Below are 25,995 nucleotides of genomic sequence, written 5' to 3' on the forward strand. Positions count from 1 at the left end.
CCATTGTAAAGCTTTTAAATTAGTAATTTTTCAATTATTCCCTAGTTCTTTTTCCATAATGTTGATATCCGTCTTAAGAAAATCAGAATCATTTTCTGCTTTTGGCAAATTCTTTGAAACTCATCAGATGTTTCATATGAAAATTATGCTTCTGACCGACGCTACTGACCAGTTTCTGTTTAAATAATTATATCAAATCTCATGTCCCGTATATCAAATTACACGAGAATGGGAAGGATAAGAGGATTAAACTTCAGAATCCCATATGGGAGTAGCTCAGATTATACTGATCATGATATGGATAAATTCGGGTTTATTCTGAGATATAGAAGATATTATTATTCATCAAAATTTCAGAAAGGGTTCTTAAAGAATGATTTTAACATTGACCTATACTAAATACTTCTCACTATTCAAACGAGTAAGACAGAGCTGAGTACAAGAGTATGCGAGATATCGATTATTAAACTCATGATAGCCATGCTTTATCTCTAGAGTAATTTATAGAAATAAAATTACATTCCCGTATGTTTAACAACAACGTTATTGAAGAGCCTAGTATTCCTCCTCGTCTTTGAACCAGCGTTTGATTCAGCAAACTAACGCACCAAGCAAATGATCCATGGAATGAGTTCGAATAGTTGGATTGAAATACCGAATTATCGAGGTATAATCGCAAACTTGTCATTCTAAAACATACGTTCAATTAAATGGAATATTATCTCATACACTTATTAATTTTCCCTACATAATGTTCAAACATCCGAAATTATACAAACAAACGTTCAAACGCCCGAAATTATGCAACTGACATGTCTCTCATAAACGAGAAGGAACTCTTTCACTTCACGGAGTTTATTTTTACACGCAGCTGTCCGTGACAATGATGATAGACACAAAAAGATTAATTGAAGTGTAAGTGACGTGAAAGCGTTTGTGACAGTGATGTTCGTGATCAGGCCCGTTAACAATAAAGTTTTGATTTTTTTATTACCAATTAGCTTACAATTTTGTCAAATCTTGTTCTCACGACAAAAATTACCTTAACCGATTCTTTGCCGATATATGAATCAGGAAAGTTGAAGAGCGGATCGAGAAAAACTACTGCACGGAAAATCTGCTTTTCTGAAGCTTCTTCAGTCGGTTCTTCAGTTGCAAGGTTAACCTTTCGCTCAATGGCATTCAACATTTCAAGTTATTTTTAAAGAGTGTCCGAAATATGATTCAGAACAGTACTAATCTCATACTTTATTAAACAATACATCAGTTCACGCTTCTTCTAAACGAATTTTAAGGGGGATTCTAGTGTAGAGGCAAGAGATTCGGCGGTTTTTGCACTCTAAATAAACAAAACAACGAATATTTTTACTATCGATTATTTCATTATTTGTTTCTTCATCTTTTAACAATACAACAAAAACAAAACGGAATAAAATATTTTTTAAAAATAGTTACAACTTGGTGAAACGAGAGGATTAAAAATTGTGCCCCAGCGTACACGATTCCAGCCCTTCTGGTTATCAAAAACAAATCAATCGAACAGATTCTGAATCTTTACGAATCTTACGATTCTGATATTTTTTACGGAATGGCAACCGTTTAAAAAAAGAAATTGCCACTACTAAAAAATATTGACAAATCATGAAAAATTACCGTTCCTATTGAATTAGAAGATTTTCACGTAAGTTCCACAAAATCTTCTCTATATATATAAAATATCGTGTCACGATGTTTGTGGTCGAGCTCCTCTGAAACGGCCCAACCGATTTTAATGGAATTATGCACAAAAAACTTGGTATGCATGAGAATAGGTCGTAATCTATATACAATACCGCTAGGATACCGATATATTTAATACCATATATTAGGGTAGTCCGATGCAGAAATATTATTTTTTATATTTTTTTTTTCTGAATATTTTTTTTTTTAATTTGGCTCAAACCATATAAATAACTCCAAATTTTTACCTCCGTCCTGTATTTTTAATCGTGATTAGACTATGTTTGTATGAACAATTATTCAAAAATTTAACCGTTGAACCGTTCGTTTATCAAACAACACGAATTTGTTGAACAACAGATAGCCCTACATCCGCTCCATCGAACTTTAATCCACACATGCGCAAGTAACCTCAATTCGTCAAATGCCAGGCGCATCGCCTGAGAGCTGAAGTAGAACCTTTTTGAATGAACACAATGAATTATTGAAATTCTTCAAATCACACTTACTCGGATTACAAAATGACAATCACGATATCGTCATCATTTCTGATAAAACACCAGCTACAGAGCATGTGTATGGGTTCAATTCGCAAGCGTTGCTGCAACCATTTTAGACGATAATCTGGAATTCATCGTTGACACACCGTTGATACGACTCTCTTCGCGTTCCTATTCAATGGCAATAACGTTCCTAAAGTTTGAATTCTCAATGTAGTAATTCTTGCGTCATTTTTATGAGTACTTAGCTGCGATTTCTATGCTTGAATACAGTTATGCTCTAGAATAGGTGTGACTATAGTGCAGGTCAGAAGGGATTTTTCGGCGAAAAATCTCCCAGCCGTACTGACGGGACAAGACGAATCATGCATAACCATTAAACATCGAGACCCCACCAAAGGTACTTCATTCATTGTTAACATTATTTCTCCTTTTGAACTAAATTTATGAGCGACAATTAGAGGAGGCGAAAACAAACAGGAAGGTGCGTTCCATGTTTATGATGAATCGACATGGTCAGGACAACGCTATTCAAAGAAGTCGTTAGCTGTGCCAACAATTTATGATCAACATGTGCACGAAGGTAGAGAACGAATAACTGCAATTCCTACGACACAATCAACAAAAGCGGTGTGAGGAGTAATACATTCACTTGCGAGACGCTATCATGAACGAAGCCGACACAGTATAATGATGTTCTCAATAAGCTTCATCACAACATTACACGTCTTCGGTCCCACACGTTGCTGGACGTATTCGGTTGAATGGTTCATTCATTCATTCAGCTCATTGTTTTTAGTTTGGTTAGTCAACAAAATACGACCGAGGAAATAGTTTTCCTCGGAAATTTCAAATATGCCTACTAATCTACTGCCCACCCGTATTCTCAAATCCGATCGGGTCAGAATTACCCGAACGGATCGCAATCTTGCATTCTGTAATCCGTACAACTCAAGTCCAATCGAGTTGTGCAAATGTGGCAACTTTGCCACGCAACTCGACATAGAAAACATTGAGCTTCGTGTTCCATTTCTGGCTCGGGGAAACGACGATCAATGCGAACAGTCATGGATCGATGTATGTTCGTTACACATAATAAACCATAACAAAAAAGCTCATTGGCATCATGCATACATATTTAAAAGTAATGTTTGATTACTGAAATGCCAGATTGTTTTTTTCCAAAATTGAATTAACATTATTTCTACCAAATCTTGTCATTTGAATATACTCCTTAGATTTGCCACCAAATGTAAGAATCGTGATTGCGATCGATTCGAAATGTTTTCACATAACAGTCGATTTCGTTTGCAATGACATATTTTCTCTGAACGCGATACTGACTATTATTTTTTTGTGCGATTTCGTTGAACCAGTCTAAAAAGATGTCATCGGCTGCTCGTGTAAGGTTTCGTCTCTTTTGCTTAGTTTCAAGTGCTTCCAAATAGTCTAATATGATCCTCGAGTACAGAAAGGTTGCATTAAGTCATTTGGATTTGTCCCTTGAAATGTCTTCCTAATATAGTGCTAAATATTCTTTCATGCGAGGTTAGTTCGGTGTTCTATGTGCAGTCTCGTCTTAGTCCAAATGCTTTTTATGCAGCAAAATGTGACATTACCTGCTATATACAGGAGAGGCTAGAACTTATAATTCTTGTAATCACTTCAAGCGATATCAGAAGCCAAACGCATTGTTCCATAAAGCCATGTAGCATGTTTTGTAGTGAATATCTCAGATTATCATCCCTGAAGACACATTCCACAAAAATTTCATCATTGCGATAGAAAATCCTTCTCAGAAAAAAATCTGTTCAAGATTCCTTGTAGAAAACTTGACTCTTGACTACTCTATTGTAAGATATTGGTTAAGAACGGAAAATTTCATCATTGTTTATTATTTTTATGCAAAAAATGTGTCGATCTGTCTCCCTAAAATGTAATCCTTTATTTGGTTCATGTATACATGGGCTCGTAGCTTGCCGGATATTCGGTATCCGGAATCCGGCCAAACTACTATCCGTTCCATCACTAATTATTAGTATTCTATTTTGATGAGAACAAGAACATCAAACTCCGTACCGTTTTGTCTCAAATTCCGAACACTTAATTTTCGACTCAAATTCCGAACACTTCATTTTAAAAACGTAATTTACTGAGCATCAATGTTGTTTTGATATTTACAAATGTTGTTATACGGAAGTGTATACCCTGAAGAATATCGGGGTTTTCATTATTCAATTATTTATAACATTGAAGTTCAGTAAAGTTAGTTTTTAAGTATTAGATTCGGCCAAAAACAGATTGGTAATTTTGATTCGAACTCCTCTCACTGATAGGTCTGATAGCAGGGAGAAAATCCATTATGTAAGATCCATTGTCCGTTATGACGTGACAGAAGGCGTAATAACTTGTGGCTGTTGTTGTATCATTGATTCTAAAGATATTTTCGAGGTTCAATTCAATCATGAAGACGCGCGACGCCATGTTGCTGGTTAACCTTCCTATACCCGCGCATAGGTCTGACAGACCGAGAATAAATGAGGCGGCTGAATTAAATGACTATCAAAATTGAATGAAGTTGAAGGAAAAAAAATCTCTGGAGTTTTTTCATTCAATTATATCTTTCTCTTTATATAAATACCAATAATGCCTAAAAAAAGAAAGACACACATAGTCTGTGAATATACGAGTTGCGATTTTTCGCGCGAGTACAGGAGAGTTCAGGAGGTTTGAAAAAGTATTGGCGGGCTAGGTACAATAAACTGAATGATATGTTCTTTCAATGATTTATCTGAATAAAGCTTTTATTTACACGTAAAAATATTAGTTCATACACCCAAAATTGATTTTTAGCACATGTTGTGTCATCCCGACTTGTTACATTAAATGAGACATAACATTTGTGTTATGTCATGACTTTCAAATACTGATAAGCATTTGTATAATATACATTGTACAGCAATATAAGAGTAATACGAGCGAGTGAAACAAAAGACAAATAAGCTTTTCGCATACTTTGCCACATGCACGGCCCAGACCGAGATAGATATTGCTCTCCTTCATGCGCTCCTTTTTTACTCTTAAAAACACTTTCCAACTTCATTTTATAATCAGGTGCAATATTATCACACATTTGCTGAACAGCATCATTAGCCATGTGGATAGTGTGGTCGTGTAAAACCAACGAATTGCTAAGATGGCCGCCTTTCTGTAGCCAGCATAGAAACTCAGGAGCATAGAAATCATAGCCTGATATTAAAAAAGAAGTGCTCCGCGCGATCCTGTAGCAGTGATTTTAATTGCAAATCGCCAAGAAAGCTTCTGGATGGGTATAAAAACATCTTCTTCTTCTTTCTTTGTTTTTAAGAGGCTTTAAACTTTGCAGTTAATTCGCCTCTAATAAAAACATCTTGCCAAAGGAAACTATCCAACGTAATCTAATATTAACATACACTGGTGGACATAAGTATTCGTCATGAATTAATTTATCGCGTTTGTATTACATACACAAATAGTTTGTGATATAAACTCAACTGTGCAGGTGCAGTAGATGCTGGGAAGTGTACTCTATCTAGGCAACAGAAGTTTTCAATGATTTACCCTGCTTTCATAAATTACAGGAAACAAAAAGGCCGAGTTCCACGTTTTTAGTTGGACAGAAGTATTCGTCACGTTAAAAAAATGTTAATTTATCGATCCCAAAAGATCTGGGAACACTGTAAATGAATGAAACTGACACATTTAATTCATTTTTGTTTATTTGTAATAGAAATTGGCTGCGTTCGTATAATTTTTATTCCGTAATAATAAAATGGGTAGGAAAGGCAAGGAAACTACAGAGGAAGAAAGGAAAATTGTTTTGAATTTGTTCAAAATGAATAAAACAGTTTCCGAAATAGCTATGAGTGTTGGTAGGCCAAGAACAACGGTACAGAATATTATCAATCGTTGCAAGAACAGCGATAACTTCGACAACAAACCTAGGACGGGACGTCCTTGCAAGTTAACGGAAAGAGAAAAGCGAAAAATAATACAAATTATTGAGAAAGAACCGAAAATATCTTCGTCAAAAGTGCGTGGAGAGCTGCTGGAGTTCAGTGGGAAAGATGTTCATTCCAGAACGGTGCGCAGAGTGTTGAATAATGCCCAATAATGTGCCCGTGTTTGTCGTAAGAATCCTCTTATTAGCAAGGTTAATCAGGCTAAAAAGTTGAACTTTGCGAAAGATTACCAAAATCACCCGATTGGTTTCTGAAACAATGTGTTGTTTTCCGATGAGAGCAAATTCAATGTTTACAAATCAGATGGAAGGGTATTGGTATGGTGAAAACCGGGTACTGAGCTGCAGAAGAAAAATGTTCAAGCTACCGTTAAACATGGAGGTGCATCAGTCATGGTCTGGGGCTGTATGGCAGCATCCGGTGTCGGGGAATTGGTATTTCTAGATGGTATCATGAAAAAGGAGCAATATTTAAATATTTTAAAAGAAAATATGAAGAAAAGTGCTAAAAAGTTGGGTATAGGGAGCAATTTCTACTTCCAACAAGACAACGACCCTAAACATACTGCGGATGTGGTACGTCTCTAACATCACAAAAGCAACTGAAAGATATTCTTCGTGAAGAATGGTATATGATCGAGCCTAAAATATGCGAGAAGCTGGTACACTCAATGACAAATCGATTGAAAGAGGTCATTGCACAGAAAGGATTGAACACAAGATATTGATTAGTGTTCTTAGTGCCGAATACATTCGTCCAGCTGAATTTGAAGATAAAGTTGTGATTCTTGTAAAATAAGCTTATTGTTTCCATTGTTTTGATGTCCCAATAAAGTAAATTTATAATAACACTATATTGTTTCACTTGAATATCCTTCGGACGTGGATTGGAATAATACCGCTCAGTAGAATTACATTCGTGGTAGATTCATGCATATGCTGAATATTATATTTATGTCCATCAGTGTGACTCCAAACAGTAAACAATACGTGAGCCCCCTTAGCGCGAGCCCTGCTTTATGCTGGCTACGCTCAATTTGCATTGGTTGGGATAGGGTTGCCAGAGCCCCGTGTAAAACAGCTTTGCGTTCTAGCCGGCCTTGGTTCGATCCCCGTTGTCGTCATTTGGACTTTTTTTTTTGAGTACAATCCCAAAAAAGATGAAAAAAGAAAAAAAGAAAGAGATGTCTGCTTCCATACATACAAACATTTTAAAGCGTTGGGGGTCAGATGACATTATTTGCCCATTTGACGCTTCAAGGCACGAAATGGCATGGTTTCTGTCGAAAATGAAATGCTGAAATGGGTGTGGGATCAACTTCTAATTTTATAAATGTAACTTCTCACAACGCTTTTTGAATGATTATAAGCATTGTACCATAATATTGGACGAGAATTTTAGCATAAAATAATATACCATAAAATCGGTGCGATGCCAAGCGACAGTTCTCCGCTAATTCGTGGAACCAACGTTTACAAACTGCTAAACGCTCCCAGCGGCTCACCGACCCGAGAGATCAACAATGCCAAAGGTTAACTCACACTCGCGTATCCCACGGCAACTGCATTCAATCCTCATATTTGAATGAGAATGAGTGAAGGAGTGAGAGAGAAAGAGAGAGAAAAAGGTAAAGCGAGTGCGCGCAAAGAGTGGCTAGTGAGTGGCAAAACAAAAATATTCTCAACCCTCGGGTCTCTCTAGCGACCTACGTGTTAAATATTAATAGAAATACGCTGATCGGAAGCGAAAAATACGCTTTTTTTTAATTAACCCTGGTACCATACCCATCCTCACACACACACACACAGAGACCACGAGGCACCTTTCCAAATCTCGACACCGCATGATCGACGATGATCTTTCGGGGTTCGCAGATTGAACTCTGGTCGGTGTGTGTGTTCATCAACGGGCGCATCCGACGACGCGGACGCGTCAACTTCAGGTTCAGAACAGCGTAAAACGACGCGCGTTTAAACAGTTGGAAGCACTCATTCCGACAATAGTCCGCGCAGCGGACGATGGCCAGCGCCGGGAAGCCGGGAACAGAAAACAGCAAAAGCGTGAAACGGTCGGGGAAAATGCGGTGAGTAATTGTAATTGCTTTGCAAATCGTGACCTATGGCGAGCGGAATATATGGCCGCGGGAGGTTAACTAGAAGTGGCATCGTTATAAAACAAATGTTCAAAATGTCAATTGTATGATTATATTCTGATGGTGTGTAGCTGCTGTTTACGTGTGGTAGCGAGAATGCGCTTCAAAAGCTGGGGGCGTATCATTCTGGCCCTCAAGTTTTTATCGCAACAGGGTTGTTGGCATAGAATGTATTAGGGTTATTTTAAATTCGAATTTCAAAACTTTTGGGTTGGAATCGAGTCTCAGAACCGGTACACAAATCCACTCGATTGAAATTAATTCGTTCTAAACTAGAACTTATTATCCCGTCTATTTTTTACACATCCTATTAAAATTTTATTGATACTTTACAAAGGGTTATCTACGGACAATATAGAATTATGAGTGTTAGTTTTACGACTTGATTTTTACGACTTGCAACAAATTGCTTATTTGTTTAGGATGCAGGCAATTATATCACTCACCTGAATAACACCAAGCTGGCCATACTACGGACGTTTCCGAAGAGTCCAATTCCCTCATGGTATCATGGGGGCTACCCTTTCGAAACGATAGTCGGCGTCCGGCGAAAAAAAGTCTTCACCGAACCTCAACTAGTTTTGATCACCGGAATCGAACCACTGGTCGAGGAGCTGAAGCACAATTCCACCACCGAATTGAGTCGAAAGATAAGCGCTATGTCACCCCCTTGGAGCACGAGACTGTATGTCAGAGGTTCCGCCGATAAGTACGTGACTTATTTTTCCCTTCAGCACTTTAGTTTTCTTCTACACGATAAGACCGCGACACTTGGAGTTCGTACACGAGCGCCCACACACATATACACACACGGAGGGCATACGATGTATCGGCCGTTTTATAACCCTGGGAAGGTGATGTTTGTTATCAGCGTTCAAATAGACACCTTTATCGCTAGTTTCTAGCGCTAAGACTACACTAGGAAGGCAGCAAAGAAATCTTTACACTTGAATTAGTTCGTGGAGCACCGGTGCCGGTTAGTTTTTTTTATTTTGCAACCGTTGGTCGGGAATCTGTGGAGCGAGAAGAGAAATAATAAATTTCAGAATGCTATTTGTCACACTTAAAAATTATTCTCAACTTTAAAATTAATTTCTATTTGCCTTTATTTACTTGTATTTACTTTGAAAACAATCATAACCCGAATAATTCCTGTCTGATTGTCTTTTTACAAAGTTAGAAACTTAAAGAACTAAACAAAAAAACGTAGTTTTGAAAAAAAAAATATTTGAAAAAGATTCTTTTCATTTTTAAGCTGAACAATACTGATTTAAGCTTTTTTTTGTGTAGCGGTGAGTGGCTGTTTGAGACAAAACTGCATCTTTTTTTCAAAATTTCGGCCATTTTTCAAATCTTTTAACAAAACCAATAAAAGAGTCTGCTATGAATTGCTGGTGGTGCAATAGCTTGCGGCATAGATGATGAATTATCGAAGATAATTTATTTGTAATTTCCATATTATCCCAAATATCCTTGTTTTCTTTTCTGTTTAGGTGAAACTTCTCCACCGTGATGAATGTAATCTGATGGCTACATTTGACTACACCACCCAACCCACACGCAACACAACACAACACTACGAAATAAGCAGTAATGACAGTAATGAAACCTTTAATCTGAACCCGCCGTCATTCGAACACTTTTCTGCATCTTCCAGCGCAACAGGGCAAACACAGTCAGCTATGTATGAAGCGATCACTACTACTAATGCGCCGTCTTGCGTAAAAATGACATTTGAGGTTCGAAGTTTTCTGCTGAACGAAGCCGATGTAAACGATAGAAAACACGCACATTATTGTTGATGGAACAGGTGGCTCACTAGGTCACGCGTCGCCTCTGGAAATTTAGAATACACCTTTAATGACCTTTACAGTTATGTGTATTCAGTTTCATTCAGTATCATGCCCGAAATGGTACAACGAGATGGCCCTCAATATGTGAATCAAATTAAAGGGTTTGACAATTAAAAAACATGACACCATGAAGAAAAAATCCCAAGCCCAAGATGGCGTCCGAAAAAAATGGCGCAATACAGATTTTAATCAGTCAACACAATGAAGCTGAAATCTAGATATCAAATTTGAACAAAGAAATTTGTCGATTTAGAACCGTGATTCAGGCATTCATAGTGATTCAGGCACAAATCTCCCATTTAATTCAACTGAGCGGGATTAAATTGATATGTCGTTAGCGTTTTCCCCTCAAGACTGGTGGTATGAAAGCTAATAATGTGGCACTAAATAAATCCATATATGGATGCTGCACTTGCCAAACTCAATTTTTTTAATATTATTAAATTTTAGTATCAAAGCACTTGATTAGCCCCTAATTGTATTTATTCAAAACCAATTTCTTCAATAATAAGTATTAACACCACTAAATGACAAAATCTTTTTAGCCATTAAATAATAAATAATAATAATAAAACATATAATATTTTATCATTTTCCTCAACATCTTGTTTTATGGAGTTAGTCGATTTGTCAATTGAAGCACCCATATTAGGGTGGCAATGGATGGAACCCGTACATACAAATTTTCACGCCGAGCGATTTAGTAGTTTCCATGTCCATAAGAATCAGACAGAAAGACAAAAAAGACAGACAGACATCACTCCATTTATATATATGGGTTAGGGTGGCAGCGAAAATGGTCAAGTCAAATTTCAGAAACCGACCATGTACATTTTGTTTATTGGCTCAAAAGAATGACCTGTGCAAAATTTCAGCTTAATCGGACATGATTTAAGGGTGCCTCAAAGCACTCAAAGTTTTGATTTTTGGCCACTCAGACTAAGTCCAAATAAGTCGGCCAAAATTTTTCTTCGAGATAACACCAGATCTCGACATTTTATGCATTTTTAAGTCATTTGGCATCGAAAAAAAAATTAGATTTACTAAATAACCTTCGAAGATTTTCGTGGATCAAAAAATCAAAATTTTGAGAGCTTTGAGGCACCCCTAAACGGCCTCGCACAAACGGCCTCGATACGGCTCTCGAAACAATCTGCGAATAAACTGGTGGAGAAGGGTAAAATAAAAGTGGGGTGGTCCGTGTGCCCGATGAAAGCTAACCCTCGTATGGCCAAGCAAATGGAGAGATGCTTTCAATGCATGGGCTTCGGTCACCAGGCGAAAAACTGCGGTGGTCCTGACAGATCGAAATTGTGCAGGAAGTGCGGGACGGAAGGTCACGTTGCTAGAGACTGCACAAAGCAACCGAGGTGCATGTTGTGCAAGGAGGATGACGGAAACGACCACGTCACAGGTAGCTTCAAATGTCCGGCGTACAAAAAGGCGATTGCGGGTTCGCAGTAATGGAGGTTACCCAGCTCAACCTCAATCATTGCGACATAGCACAGCAATTGTTGTGGCAGTCAACAACTGAAACTAAATGCGACGTTGCAATGATCGCAGAACCGTACCGAGTTCCTCGCGATAACGGAAAATGGGTGGTGGATAAAGCAGGGATGGCTGCAATACTAGTGATGGGAAGGTACCCCATCCAAGAAGTGGTGGAAAGCTCACAGGAAGGTTTCGTGATCGTCAAAATCAACGGAATCTTCATGTGTAGTTGCTATGCACCCCCAAGATGGTCAGCGGAGCAGTTTCACAAGATGTTGGACGTACTCACGGATAAGGTCAGCGGCCGCAAACCAGTCATCATCGGAGGAGACTTCAACGCCTGGGCTGAGGAGTGGGGAAGCGGATGCACCAACGCCAGGGGGTACAGCCTACTAGAAGCCTTCGCAAAACTAGACGTCACACTTCTGAACGAAGGCTCTAGCAGCACCTTTCGAAGGGACGGCCGCGAATCCATCATCGATGTAACTTTCTGCAGTCCATCACTGGCGGCTAATACGAAGTGGAGAGTGTCGGAGGGATACATACACAGCGACCACCAGGCAATCCTGTATAGTGTCGGCCAACGGAATCCCGCAGCGGTACGGAATACAAGAACCTTTGAGCGGAAGTGGAGGACAAAGGTTTTTGACAAGGAGCTTTTCGTCGAAGCACTACGCATAGACAGCAGAACTCTTAATCTGAGCGCCGACGGGCTGACAGGAACATTGGTGAGGGCATGCGATACAGCGATGCCGAGAAGACTGAACCCGACGAATGAACGACGTCCAGCCTACTGGTGGAACGAGACACTCAGCATCCTCCGCGCTAACTGTCTACGAGCCAGAAGAAGAGTCCAGAGGGCACGAACCGATGTAGAGAGAGAGGAGCACCGCGCGTCTTTCCGAGCGACCAGAGCCGCCTTGAAACGAGAGATACGTAGGAGCAAATCGAACTGCTATAGGGAGCTGTGTCGAGACGTCGACGCAAATCCTTGGGGTGAAGCATATCGAATCGTGATGGCGAAATTCCGTAGTTCAACGAATCCCATGGAATTATGTCCGGAAAAACTCGAGGTCATTGTGAATGGACTCTTTCCGCAGCACGACCCACCGACGTGGCCACCCACACTGTACGGTGAGGACGAAGCAGAGAACGCACAAGTCACCAACGAAGAACTCATCGCGGTGGCAAAAGGTCTAAAGTTGAAAAAAGCACCCGGCCCCGACGGAATCCCCAATGTGGCCCTGAAATCGGCGATCCTTGCTTTCCCCGACATGTTCAGGGTGGTGCTGCAGAAATGCCTGGATGACGGTCTCTTCCCTGCGGAATGGAAGATACAAAAGTTGGTGCTGCTCCCGAAACCAGGAAAGCCACCTGGAGATCCAGCGTCGTATAGGCCTATTTGTTTGTTGGATACTTTGGGAAAGCTCTTGGAAAGGGTTATTCTCAACAGACTGGTGAAATGCACGGAGGATGACCACGGATTGTCGAAAATGCAGTTCGGGTTCTGGAAAGGAAAGTCGACAGTGGACGCTATTCGGATAGTTATCGAGAAAGCTCAGGTCTCGCTTAAACAAAAACGAAGAGGCGACCGTTACTGCGCGGTGATTTTGATTGACGTGAAGAACGCCTTCAATAGTGCCAGCTGGGAGGCCATCGCCGAGGCGCTACACAGATTGAAGGTCCCTGGCTACCTGTACAGGATACTGAGGAGTTATTTCGAAAATCGGATCCTGGTATACAACACAGACAGGGGACAGATAGTGAAGAATATCTCGGCGGGAGTTCCACAAGGTTCCATCCTAGGTCCCACGCTTTGGAACACGATGTACGACGGTGTTCTAAGGCTGAAGCTACCCAGAGGTGTGGAGATCTTGGGCTTCGCGGACGACATCGTAACAACGGTAATCGGCGAGACGCTTCAGGAGGTGGAAATGTTGGCGACTGAGGCTGTAGACATGATCGGTAGTTGGATGGACAGCGTAAAGCTCCAGATGGCACATCACAAAACCGAGGTGCTGTTAGTGAGCAATTGTAAGGCAGTGCTGCGGGCAGAGGTATCGGTCGGAGGACATACCATCGTTTCGAAGCGGGCGGTGAAGTACCTCGGAGTCATGATCGACGACCGGCTGAACTTCAACCAGCACGTCGACTATGCATGTGAGAAGGCGTCAAAGGCCATCAACGTGGTGGCGAGGATCATGCCAAATAGCTTTGGCCCGAGCAGCAGCAAGAGGCGTCTCTTGGCAAGTGTATCTTCGTCGATACTGAGGTATGGTGGCCCTGCCTGGTTGGCGGCTCTGGAAACCCACCGAAATCGGAGGAAGCTGAACAGCACATTCCGACTCATGGCCATGCGAGTCGTAAGTGCTTATAGGACCATTTCGACAGAAGCTGTGTGTGTAATCGCCGGAATGATTCCCATCTGCATCACTCTGGCGGAAGATAGCGAGTGCTACAAGCGACGGGAAAGCAGAGGTATCCGGAAATTGATGAGAGCGGAGTCGTTGGACAAATGCCAGTATGAATGGGATACGGCAGAAAATGGTAGATGGACGTACAGGCTGATACCGGTACTTTCGACCTGGTTGAACAGGAAACACGGTGAAGTTAACTTTTACTTGACGCAGTTTCTGTCTGGGCATGGCTGTTTCAGGCAATATCTACACCGGTTCGGGCACGCAGTTTCACCCCTCTGTCCGGAGTGTGGAGATATGGAGGAAACACCGGAGCACGTCGTTTTTGCCTGTCCCAGGTTCACCGAAAGGCGCGAGGGGCTGCCTGCACTTCATGTCGGGAATATTGTGGAGGAGATGTGTCGCGACGAGATGATCTGGAATGCCGTGAGCAGTGCAATCACACAAATCATGTCGGAGCTGCAGCGAAGGTGGAGGGCTGACCAAAGTGCTGACAACGTCCGACGGTGAAAGGTGAACAACGGCGACGGCTGTTGCAAGAGATGGTACCTCACGAGAGTAGCTGTGACGGGGTGCGCGTTGTGTTGGAGGGCACCACCTAATCGACTCTCCGCTGGGAAGAGAAATCCTGCGAGGGTGACTGTGACGGGGCGCGCGTCAAGTTGGAGGGCGCTTCCTAATCGGTGCACGTCTCGACAGGTAAACGGATGCCGATTTAATAACTACGACGGAGTGAGTGTCAAGGAGGGCGTCTTCAAACTGGTGTATACCCCACGAGAGCTGCTGTGATGGAGTGCGCGTCATGTTGGAGGGCACTACCTAATCGGCGCTCCGATGGGAAGAGAAATCCTGCGAGGGTGACTGTGACGGGGCGCGCGTCAAGTTGGAGGGCGCTTCCTAATCGGTGCACGTCTCGACAGGTAAACGGATACTGCCGCGGAGAACAGCAAAAGGCCTGCCTGACAACGCCTGATCGTGGCCTGGATGGAGGAACACCGCGAACATTTCGAAGGAACGAGCATCAAGGATGAAGCCACGATCAAAATGGTGAATACCCCACGAGAGTAGCTGTGACGGAGTGCGCGTCAGGTTGGAGGGCACTGCCTAATCGGCGCTCCGTTGGGAAGAGAAATCCTGCGAGGGTCACTGTGACGGGGCGCGCGTCAAGTTGGAGGGCGCTTCCTAATCGGTTCACGTCTCGACAGGTGAGAAACCCCGCGAGGGTGGCTGTGACGGGTTGCGTGTCAAGTTGGAGGGCAATTCCTAATCGGTTCACGTCTCGACGGGTAAATTCAAAATGCCTGCGAAGAGGACATCAGCGCAGTGGAATTAATAACGAATAGAAAGAAAAAAATATTGAGAAAAAGGGAAGGACAACGCTAGTTAGCGTTGAAAACTCGAGAAGTGCATGAGCACAGCCGCCCCCTGAAGTAGTCGCCTAGATGTGGTCCCAGGGGGAATAAGGCAACGAGTAGAGGGCTTGGTTTTTGTGGGTACGATCCCCACTCGACGTCTGGGTTAACCCTTCCCAGGTAAGGCTGGTAGAGCGTTCCTCACCTCTTTAAAAAAAAAAAAAAAAGGATAGGATAGGATAGGATAGGATAGGATAGGATAGCATAGGATAGGATAGGATAGGATAGGATAGGATAGGATAGGATAGGATAGGATAGGATAGGATAGGATAGGATAGGGTAGGATAGGATAGGATAGGATAGGATAGGATAGGATAGGATAGGATAGGATAGGATAGGATAGGATAGGATAGGATAGGATAGGATAGGATAGGATAGGATAGGATAGGATAGGATAGGATAGGATAGGATAGGATAGGATAGGATAGGATAGGAAAGGAAAGGATAGGATAGGATAGTATAGGATAGGATAGGATAGGATAGGATAGGATAGGATAGGATAGGATAGGATAGGATAGGATAGGATAGGATAGCATAGGATAGGATAGGATAGGATAGGATAGGATAGGATAGGATAGGATAGGATAGGATAGGATAGGATAGGATAGGATAGGATAGGATAGGATAGGATAGGATAGGATAGGATAGGATAGGATAGGATAGGATAGGATAGGATAGGATAGGATAGGATAGGATAGGATAGGATAGGATAGGATAGGATAGGATAGGATAGGATAGGATAGGATAGGAAAGAATAGGATAGGATAGGATAGGATATGATAGGATAGGATAGGATAGGATAGGATATGATAGGATAGGATAAGATAGGATAGGATAGGATAGGATAGGATAGGATAGGATAGGATAGGATAGGATAGGATAGGATAGGATAGGATAGGATAGGATAGGATAGGATAGGATAGGATAGGATAGGATAGGATAGGATAGGATAGGATAGGATAGGATAGGATAGGATAGGATAGGATAGGATAGGATAGGATAGGATAGGATAGGCTAGGATAGGATAGGATAGGATAGGAAGGGATAGGATAGAATAGGATAGAATATGATAAGATAGGAGAGGATAGGATAAGATAAGATAGGATAGGATAGGATAGGATAGGATAGGATAAGATAGGATAGGATAGGATAGAATAGGATAAGATAGGATAGGATAGGATGAGATAAGATAGGATAGGATAGGATAGGATAGAATAGGATAGGAAGGAATAGGATAGAATAGGATAGGGCAGAATAGGATAGGATAGGATAGGATAAGATGGTATAGAATAAGATAGGATAGGATAGGATAGAATAGGATAGGGTAGGATAGGATAGGATAGGATAGGATAGGATAGGATAGGATAGGATATGATATGATAGGATAGGATAGGATAGAATAGGATAGGAAGGAATAGGATAGAATAGGATAGGGCAGAATAGGATAGGATAGGATAGGATAAGATAGTATAGAATAAGATAGGATAGGATAGGATAGAATAGGATAGGGTAGGATAGGATAGGATAGGATAGGATAGGATAGGATAGGATAGGATAGGATAGGATATGATATGATAGGATAGGATAGGATAGGATAGGATAGGATAGGATAGGATAGGATAGGACAGGATAGGATAGGATAGGCTAGGATAGGATAGGAAGGGATAGGATAGAATAGGATAGGATATGATAAGATAGGAGAGGATAGGATAAGATAAGATAGGATAGGATAGGATAGGATAGGATATTATACGATAGGATAGGATAGAATAGTATTGGATTCGATTGGATTGGACAGGATAGGATAGGATAGGATAGAATAGGGATAGGATAGGATAGGATAGGATGGGACACATAGAATGCTGTATCAAAAAATAATAATCTGGGCGGAAACCGGGTCCGATGGACGAAAATTTAAAGTTATGCGTGTTTACGCAAGTAAGAAGAATGCCTCAGTTTGGGTTGTAGCCGAATGTGATGTGAGTGTGGCAGGCTTTCCAAGCCGTTCGCGACCACCAACACAGCTATGAATACAGCTATTTACGTCCGAGAGAGCCTGAGACGGCGCATGTAGCCCATGATCCAGAAGCATGATCATCCAGTTCTGTTTCGGCCGGATTTGACATCAGTGCACTACTCGAAAGACACGTTGGTTCGATACCAATCAAACGAAGTCCATTGCGTACCGAAGGAGAGGATTCCACCAAACTGTCATCAGGCGAGACCAATAAAAAATTAGTTCGCTCTTAATTTGTGTTTATACCGTTCATTTTAAATCGTGCTTAGACATACCGAAACTTTATAACTGCCAGAACTTCGATTCCCCACCATGGAACTTGTTGTTTACCACGCGAACCGCTAGTTCGGAGAATGTGATTTCTACCGAAAATTTATCTGTGATCAGGTCATAATTACATCTGGGATGGCATGTGTTGACTGGAGTGTTGACTGAAATTTCTCAATTCATAAAGATGATAATGGGAAAGTGATCGCTACCCCAACTATCACCAAGGACTTTTCAAGACGTTTCAATCACCAGCTTCACTTTCAGATTATCAATTGTTCAGGTCCCTGCAACATTCTCTCAAAAACTCCAATTTTTTGCTCTGTTTCAACTGTCTTTGAAACGAGCACCATTTACAGTTGTTCGTCAGAAAAGCGCTGTAAAAACCAGCAAGAATGCAATCCCCCCAATATACTCGCTATTCTCGCCACGAACCACACACTGCACTCCGTGTGTTCCACATCCGTCCAATCGCACGTTGCTGCCGCCGCCGCCGTGGAAAAAGATCATCAGTGTCAGAAATCGGCGCAAAGGTCGCTCGGACCGGAGATTGCACAATAGACATCATCCCAGAGGCGAGTCCGAGAAGCCGCCGCCGGGCTCGAATAAACACGACCGGCCCACACGTACGCGTGTAAATGTGTGTGTTTGTGTGTGTGACTAGCCAAAGATTATCAACTGACCTTTCCGGATCATTATTAGTAGAGCGCTTGCAAGCCAACTCTAAATTTCCTGAACCTTAATCGAGCGCAAGGCAAAACTTGCGCCCGCGATGTGACATATTGAAGCCGTGAAATAAATATGTAAAATTATGCAACGTGATGATGCGTTTCGATATGTTGCGCGTCAGCGGTGAACTTCTCGAGAGCAGAGACAATCCGTCGGATCAGTTCAAAGTCGTTGGCAGAAAAAGACAAAAATCGAACATGGGGGGCGCGTGTTACGGAAAACGCTTGCGTTATCATCATTGGAAGTCCAAAGTCGTAAATAACGCGAATGGCTCGTGGCGGGCTGTGAGAGCGGACCCCCTTACACATCGGATTGTGATTGAGTAGTTCGGGTTTTTTTTCCGCGGAAGTCTATGCTTTGCATTTGTTAGCTGATAAAACTTGAGACGGAATTTTAGACTATCTGCTAGAATCGAGAAAACAAAATTGATAACGATTATGACCATCAAACTAAAGACTATAGGCTTTCGGAAAGCCTGCGGACTAAGCATCCAAAAGTGAAGGGGAAGTGCAAGGAGGGAGGTACTGAACGAGGGAAACATACTTTGGAATGGATAGTACGTGAGGCGTCCTCGTGCAATACAGCTGTACACGAGGAGAGATAAAGTGACCTCATTTCACACACTCGCCGCAAAGTGTCTTATCACAGTGGTTATGGCCATGTGCTACCGAACGTCATACCGACCAAGACGAAAGGTTTTCAGTTCGAGTGAATTTTCTAAAACCCAAGCGCATCGAAGATTGTTTGTGTGTGACGGTGATTCACATCGATTCACATTTGTTGTCTCTATATTTTTGATAATTATCTATATACAGGTTTATACAATTATATACAATTTTCGACTCGATTATATACAGTTCAAAACATTTTTTTTATATTTCAAATATATCTTATTTCAAGCGAACATGAAATATTTCAATGTTAAAGTGGAAATTAATTATCTATTATGAGTACTGTGGAAGAATAATCGTGATTTTGGTAGATATTAGTTGAAGATCAGATCAGAAAATATACGCTGCGCTGCACCTGAGTTTAATTTTCATCAGCGCGCGTTCATAAAAAACACGAATTCTCTCTTGGTACGAAGTGTACCAAGTTCATACCACGAGAGCGCCGAATGAACACAGCACAGAATTCAGATTCACTGTATTCGTTCTCACGCGATTTCTTATGTGATTTTATTTTATGCGATTCTAATTTTTACGCGATTTTCTTGAAATTACGCAATTTAGCACTGCCCACCGTCGCATCGTTGGGAAGAGAAAGAGAATAAAAGAAATTCTGCGAGAGTGTGTGCGAGTATGCTTGTGACGACCACGCGCCTATGATGGAGCAATCTTTTTTTACGCGATTCTCTCAAAATTACATGATGTTTTACGCGTTTTTTTTTTGTGCGCGCGCATCAATCGCGTAAAAAAAGAATTCAGTGTAATAAACATCGCTTCTCACTTATGTGGTGCGTGCCTCATTTCATACAAACACATCAAATACAAGCGCCCGTTTTGTCTTTGCTAAGCATTAAAAAAAAACGGGCGTATGCGCTTGTGCGAAAACAAATAAATCAACAGCAAACCAGATTCAAGCGCGGTGTAAAACAGGTATAGAAATACGGTGCAAAACTCGGTGCAAAAACGATGCTGACAACAAAACATTTGATCTGTGTTTCGGAGCGGGCTCATTTGTCAGAGCGCATGTGTACAAGGAGTGAGAGCTCAACTGAGTACAAAAAGCTTGTTACAAATAAGCACCGCGTTGCATTCTGAAGACTGTTGAAAATTCACCAAGAATTGTTTAAAATGATATTCCAGCGAAATTAGAAAAGATAGGAGTTGGGTGTCAAAGAACGAATTGTAGAGCGGATAGAGGGCTTTAATTTGGTTGATAAAAACGTTCAAGTTTATTATGTATTTGTTGATTAAAATCAAGAATGACACCTTGAAAACGATTAACTTTTTCACTTCTAACATGTTACTCGAATCCCATAATTTGGAAGTTTCACAACTGCATCCTGTACTAAATTTTCTCAACATTCAAATGGAAGCAATAGAATTGTCCTACGTAGCGTATTTTTTGAATAAGAGCTGGTTCAAGGCAGACAGAGCCCGATACAGAAAAAAAATTCAATAACTCTGTCATTGTTGAAATTCGAACGTATGTATGTGTAGCAGCATTTTTATAATCAAATATGACCTCAAATATAGACTTCCTGGACGAATTCATATTTTTCTTGTGAGAAAAGTATTGTATGATTTCGAGGGGATGAATCAAAAACAAAATTCTTCTTTTATATTCAAAAACCGAAAAATATATATATATTTTTTATGACACGATTATATACACGAGTATGTATGTCTGATTCTTATGAACTTGGAAATTACTGAACCGATGAGTGTAAAAAAATGTATGTAGGGGTTTTTGGGGACACGGAAGGTTCTTATGTTGGTTCAAGACCCCCACCTCCTCTTTAAAGGGCTGCCATACAAATGAAAAACAAATTTCTGCATAATTCGAGAACGAATCAAGCAAATGGAACCAAAGGTTAATGGAGGAAGAGGGATTGGTGTCTGAGCCATACAGAAGAAACACAAATTTCTACAAAACTCGAAACTCGAAAACCTGTCCGATTTGAGATATCATCGTTTTATTATATTTTCTGTATCAAACATGTATTCCATGTAAGGGAGGAACATGTTATTTGCAAATGATTGAAAAATCATCTTGAACGAGACTTGTGTTTGAAAACAATTTAATTATAATGAAGAGTTTTGGTAGAAGTGCTAGGAAAATTATAGTAAAAGGGAGTTGTAAAGATTGAATTAGAAGATCAATCTATGAACAGTTTTGCAATTGGACCCATGAATGTTCGCTAAATGCAAGTGAACGTAAATGTTTGAAGGTGTTGATAACAATAAATCCATTTTGAGCGGGACGAAGTTTGCCGAGTCAGCTAGTTAATAATAAAAATGATATTATTTTGCTTCTCGATTACTAGATACAACATCGAGATTTTGAAATAATTATACTTCAATTTCCGGATGAACTTTTTCAAATGATGCTAATAATGATACTTCTGAAGTAGGATTACGTCTTTCGGGCACATGTTAAGGGTATAAATTTAGAAGCTAAATGTCGGTGGCGACACGAAAATTGTACAATTTTGAGCGCTTATTGCTCAGTTATTCCTCGATAGATTTATGAGATTTTTGAACACTCCCTAACAATTTATTGAAATAAGATGTTACAAAATTTTCGACATGTAATATATAGAAATAGGGTGGGAATAAAACCATCTAAAGGGCCTGGCCGGGTAAGGGAGTAAAAAGTGCCCCCAAACCAAATCACTAGCTGTATAGCAAATATTGTAAAGGATATTAAACAGGAAATTTTGGTAGTTTATTTGAACCCCTATGTGGTTTGACGTAGGATCTATAGTGAAAAACGTACTTTTTCGTTTATTTCCCGCCATCCTCAATAGATCCGAGATAAAAATTTGAAAAAAATACTGAATGTACATCTTACCACGGTGTATCAAGAAAAATTATCAAAAAAAATTTCATCAAAAATTTTAGTACTAAAAAAAATATTTAAATTCTGAAAATTTTTTTTTTGGGATTTAGAGATTCAGTACTACTCTAATTCATATTTAAATGTGCTCTTACGGCTTTTCCAGATTGATAAATATCTTCAAACTGTTTTTTTTTTTCAAATATCTAATAATAAAAATAAAATAAAAAAAATACACAGTACAAAAAAATGTTATAGATTTCCTGGCATTTCGAAATTTTGAAAAAAAATAAAAATATAATATTCTATTATTTTTTTTTATTATTTTATTTTTATTATTAGATATTTGAAAAAAAACAGCTTGAAGATATTTATCAATCTAGAAAAGCCGTAAGAGCACATTTAAATATGAATTAGAGTAGTACTGAATCTCAAAATCCAAAAAAAAAATTACAAAATTTAAATATTTTTTTAGTACTAAAATTTTTGATGAAATATTTTTTTGATAATTTTTCTTGATACACCGTGGTAAGATGCACATTCAGTATTTTTTTAAATTTTTTATCTCGGATCTATTGAGGATGGCGTGAAATAAACGAAAAAGTACGTTTTTCACTATAGATCCTACGTCAAACCACATAGGGGTTCAAATAAACCGCTAAAATTTCTTATTTAATATCCTTTACAATATTTGCCATACAGCTAGTGATTTGGTTTGGGGGCACTTTTTACTCCCTTACCTAACCACTCTTTGGAAATATAAAAAAAATATTGTTTGATACCGCGCAACACTGAAAAAAATCTCTAAAGAATCACACATATCTAGAAAAGCCGTAGAAACACATTAAAATATGAATTAGAGTAGTACTGAATCTCTAAATCCCAAAAAAAATTTTTCAAGATTTCAATACTTTTTTTAGTACTAAAATTTTTGATGAAATTTTTTTTGATAATTTTTTTTGATACACCGTAGTAAGATGCACATTCAGTATTTTTTTTCAAATTTTTATCTCGGATCTTTTAAGGATGGCGTGAAATAAACGAAAAAGTACGTTTTTCACTATAGATCCTACGTCAAACCACATAGGGGTTCAAATAAACCACCAAAATTTCTTATTTGATATCCTTTACAATATTTGCCATACAGCTAGTGATTTGGTTTGGGGGCACTTTTTACTCCCGGCCAGGCCCTTTGTCTGTGGAAAGTGTATAATGGAGACACCCTATACAGGATGGACTTGATTATATACAGTCTCGGATTTCACGCTTACCTTTTGACGTGGGACTACGTCTAACCGGAATATATGGGGGGTAAAATGAAAACCTAAATACATAACATGCAGGAAAAAATGAAAGATTTCAAATGCTTTTAACTCGAACATTTCTTACTGGAGCGGAAAGATGTTTGCATCAACTGATAGGGAATATTTCTACGCATCTATCGCAACTAACAAAATGTTATTTTTCATTAGATAAACAATTAAATAACTGTAATATATTAGGCGTTATCTAAATGCCCTAACTGCCTCGTTTTGATTGGGCCGATTTACGGTTTCCCTAACACAGCCAAGCAGCCTTGGGGAAATCGGCATTGCAAATACATGAAAGTATAAGGACTTTTGTTCTCACCGGAAAATGTTCGCTAACACAGACTTCAAAACCAACAGCGATGGAGAAATCGGCATTGCAAACACATGAAAGTAGGTGGAGCTTTTGTTCCCACCGAAATGTGTTCCCAAACAGAGATTTCTAAACCTATGTGCCTGGAGGAAATCGGCATTTCAAATTCATGCAAGTCGGGGGTATTTTTGTTCCGACTGAAATGTCTTTCCATAACACAGACTTCAAATCCATATAGCGTGGGGAAATCGGCATTGCGAATTCATACAAGTCGGGTATATTTTGTTCCGATTGAAATGTGTTTCCCTAACACAGACTTCAAAACCAAGGTTTCTGGGGAAATCGGCTCTGCAAATGAATGCAAACTGCGAGTATTTTTGTCCTCGCTTGTCTTTGTGCAGACTGTAATATGTCTGTCCTAACACGATCTTCTAAACATAGGAACCTGGGAAAATCGTGCAGACTCTAGAAGCGAATGAACTTTTCAGTTTCAAGCAAATTGAGAGATGTTGAGAGATGTAAACTTCAGAGGGAAATGTAAAATAAAATAATCGTTTGATTTTTTTTTTTGTCTTTATTAGAGAGATTTTCAGCCTTAGGCTGGTTCATCAAACATTTGATGATTCTTCCATACATATATTTTGTCCTAAGCATCATACTAAACGTAAAAGGTCTGTCATTAAATTTACTTGTAACGAAGAACAATCTATCACAATGCATGAATTGACTTTACATGGCATTTGTTCAATCTTTTTACTCACAAAGCAAATATATTGAATTCAGTTGAATTTGGAAACTGTTTCATTCAATCAAGAATTTAATCAATACAAACGAATGCTAAGCTAAGGTAGTCCCACGTCAACCTTGCGGTTATATCATAGATATAACCCACCCATTTTTTCAATAGGACCTATCTTGCCGTTTTACGCATAGTTGTCCCATGTTACTTTTTGACAATTTTCACTTTTCTTTATAGAACGATGTTTTTATGCCTAATCTTCCGAAAGAACACAAAAAACTTATTGTTTGTTCCCAGCTTTTGAAAAAACAACATCAAGCACAATTGTCCCATGTTGATATTCTAGGCACAACTGTCCCTCCGTGTATTCTTTGTAGATACATTAAAAATAAATCGGTTCAAGTACCAAAATTTCATATCACGCTTTCAGTAGGACTAATGTACTCATTTCTGGCTTGGGAAAACGCACTGAACAAATAAAAAAAAGTTTAACAGAACACGTGTACATCTTGTTAGCGAATGTCTAATAACAATGAGATTTGTATTCTGCAAAGGTATTGCAGATCACTCATTTCCTCATAAAACGATGTTTCTATGCATAATCATCTTTCGGAAGTACACCAAAAAACTTATTGTTCGTTCACAATATTTAGAAAAACAACATCAAGTTCAGTTGTCCCATGTTGATATTCTAGGCATAACTGTGCTCGTAATCGAGCTCTATTGATTCAAGTGAGGGGAACATTTCACATTTCATTAGACAATAACTTACTGCTTATGAAAAAGACGAGGTATTGCAAAACTGAAATACTTGAAGCTTCTAGTAAACAATAATGCTAGAAAACTTTGATTGTGTTTTTCTCAGTTGCTGATTTTGGCACTTGGGACAACTATGCGTAGAACGGGAGTATCTGTTGTGATCGATTCTCTTTATTGACTTTCTATAGAATACGAGGGTTACTATTTATATTTCGGGAATTGGCAACACTGATGTCATGTGAGTCCATCTGACGGTTCCATCGTAAAGTTTGACATTTTTGACGATATACGTACTCAGAACATTTTGTCATACGGACGCTATTTGTTTATTTTATATTTAGTTGAAAGTTCGGTCTCGACAAAAAAATGGAACTGAATCATTTTCGTGCGATGATTTTTTACGACTTTCGACGTGGATTATCACAACAAGAGTGCGTCAATCAACTTAATTTGACTTTTGGCGATGAAGCTCCATCAAAAACCACTGTGTATCGCTGGTATAGTGAATTCAATCGTGGTCGTAGTACGCTGTCCGACGAGTTTCGTGAAGGTCGTCCAAAATCGACTGTAGTGCCAGAAAACATCGATGCTGTGCACGAAATGATTAAGCAAGATCGTCATGTAATCTATTGTGAGATTGAGGCATCCCTAAGCATTAGATTCTTCCCCTCAAAGTGAAAAAAAATCCTTCTACGCATATGTTCGAATTTCAACAATGACAAAGTTATAGATTTTTTTTTTGTTTCGGACTCGGTTGCTTCAAATTGGCTCTACATTCACCCTCTAAGACCCACATTTCTTATTCGTCTAAAAAA

The 25,995-nt window shown here is 39.7% G+C and overlaps 1 protein-coding gene and 1 long non-coding RNA gene across 3 annotated transcripts in view; one reads left to right on the top strand and one right to left on the bottom strand.

Moving 5' to 3' along the window:
* Nucleotides 1-25,995, bottom strand: part of LOC129777103 (homeobox protein 5) — a 399,412-nt gene that overhangs the window by 228,250 nt on the left and 145,167 nt on the right. For both annotated transcript variants that reach the window (XM_055783173.1, XM_055783174.1), the window contains exon 2: nucleotides 8,819-9,385. In XM_055783173.1, coding sequence (XP_055639148.1) covers nucleotides 8,819-8,876 — 58 coding nt within the window. In that variant the 5' untranslated portion in view covers nucleotides 8,877-9,385. The remainder of the gene's footprint in view (nucleotides 1-8,818; nucleotides 9,386-25,995) is intronic.
* On the top strand, nucleotides 8,220-10,319 carry LOC129777109 (uncharacterized). The gene is made up of 3 exons (XR_008743206.1): nucleotides 8,220-8,303; nucleotides 9,866-9,962; nucleotides 10,030-10,319. It is a non-coding gene; the product is annotated as an uncharacterized LOC129777109 (long non-coding RNA).

This window comes from Toxorhynchites rutilus, chromosome 3, assembly GCF_029784135.1.
Source record: "Toxorhynchites rutilus septentrionalis strain SRP chromosome 3, ASM2978413v1, whole genome shotgun sequence".
In the NCBI taxonomy this organism is placed as follows: domain Eukaryota; kingdom Metazoa; phylum Arthropoda; class Insecta; order Diptera; family Culicidae; genus Toxorhynchites; species Toxorhynchites rutilus.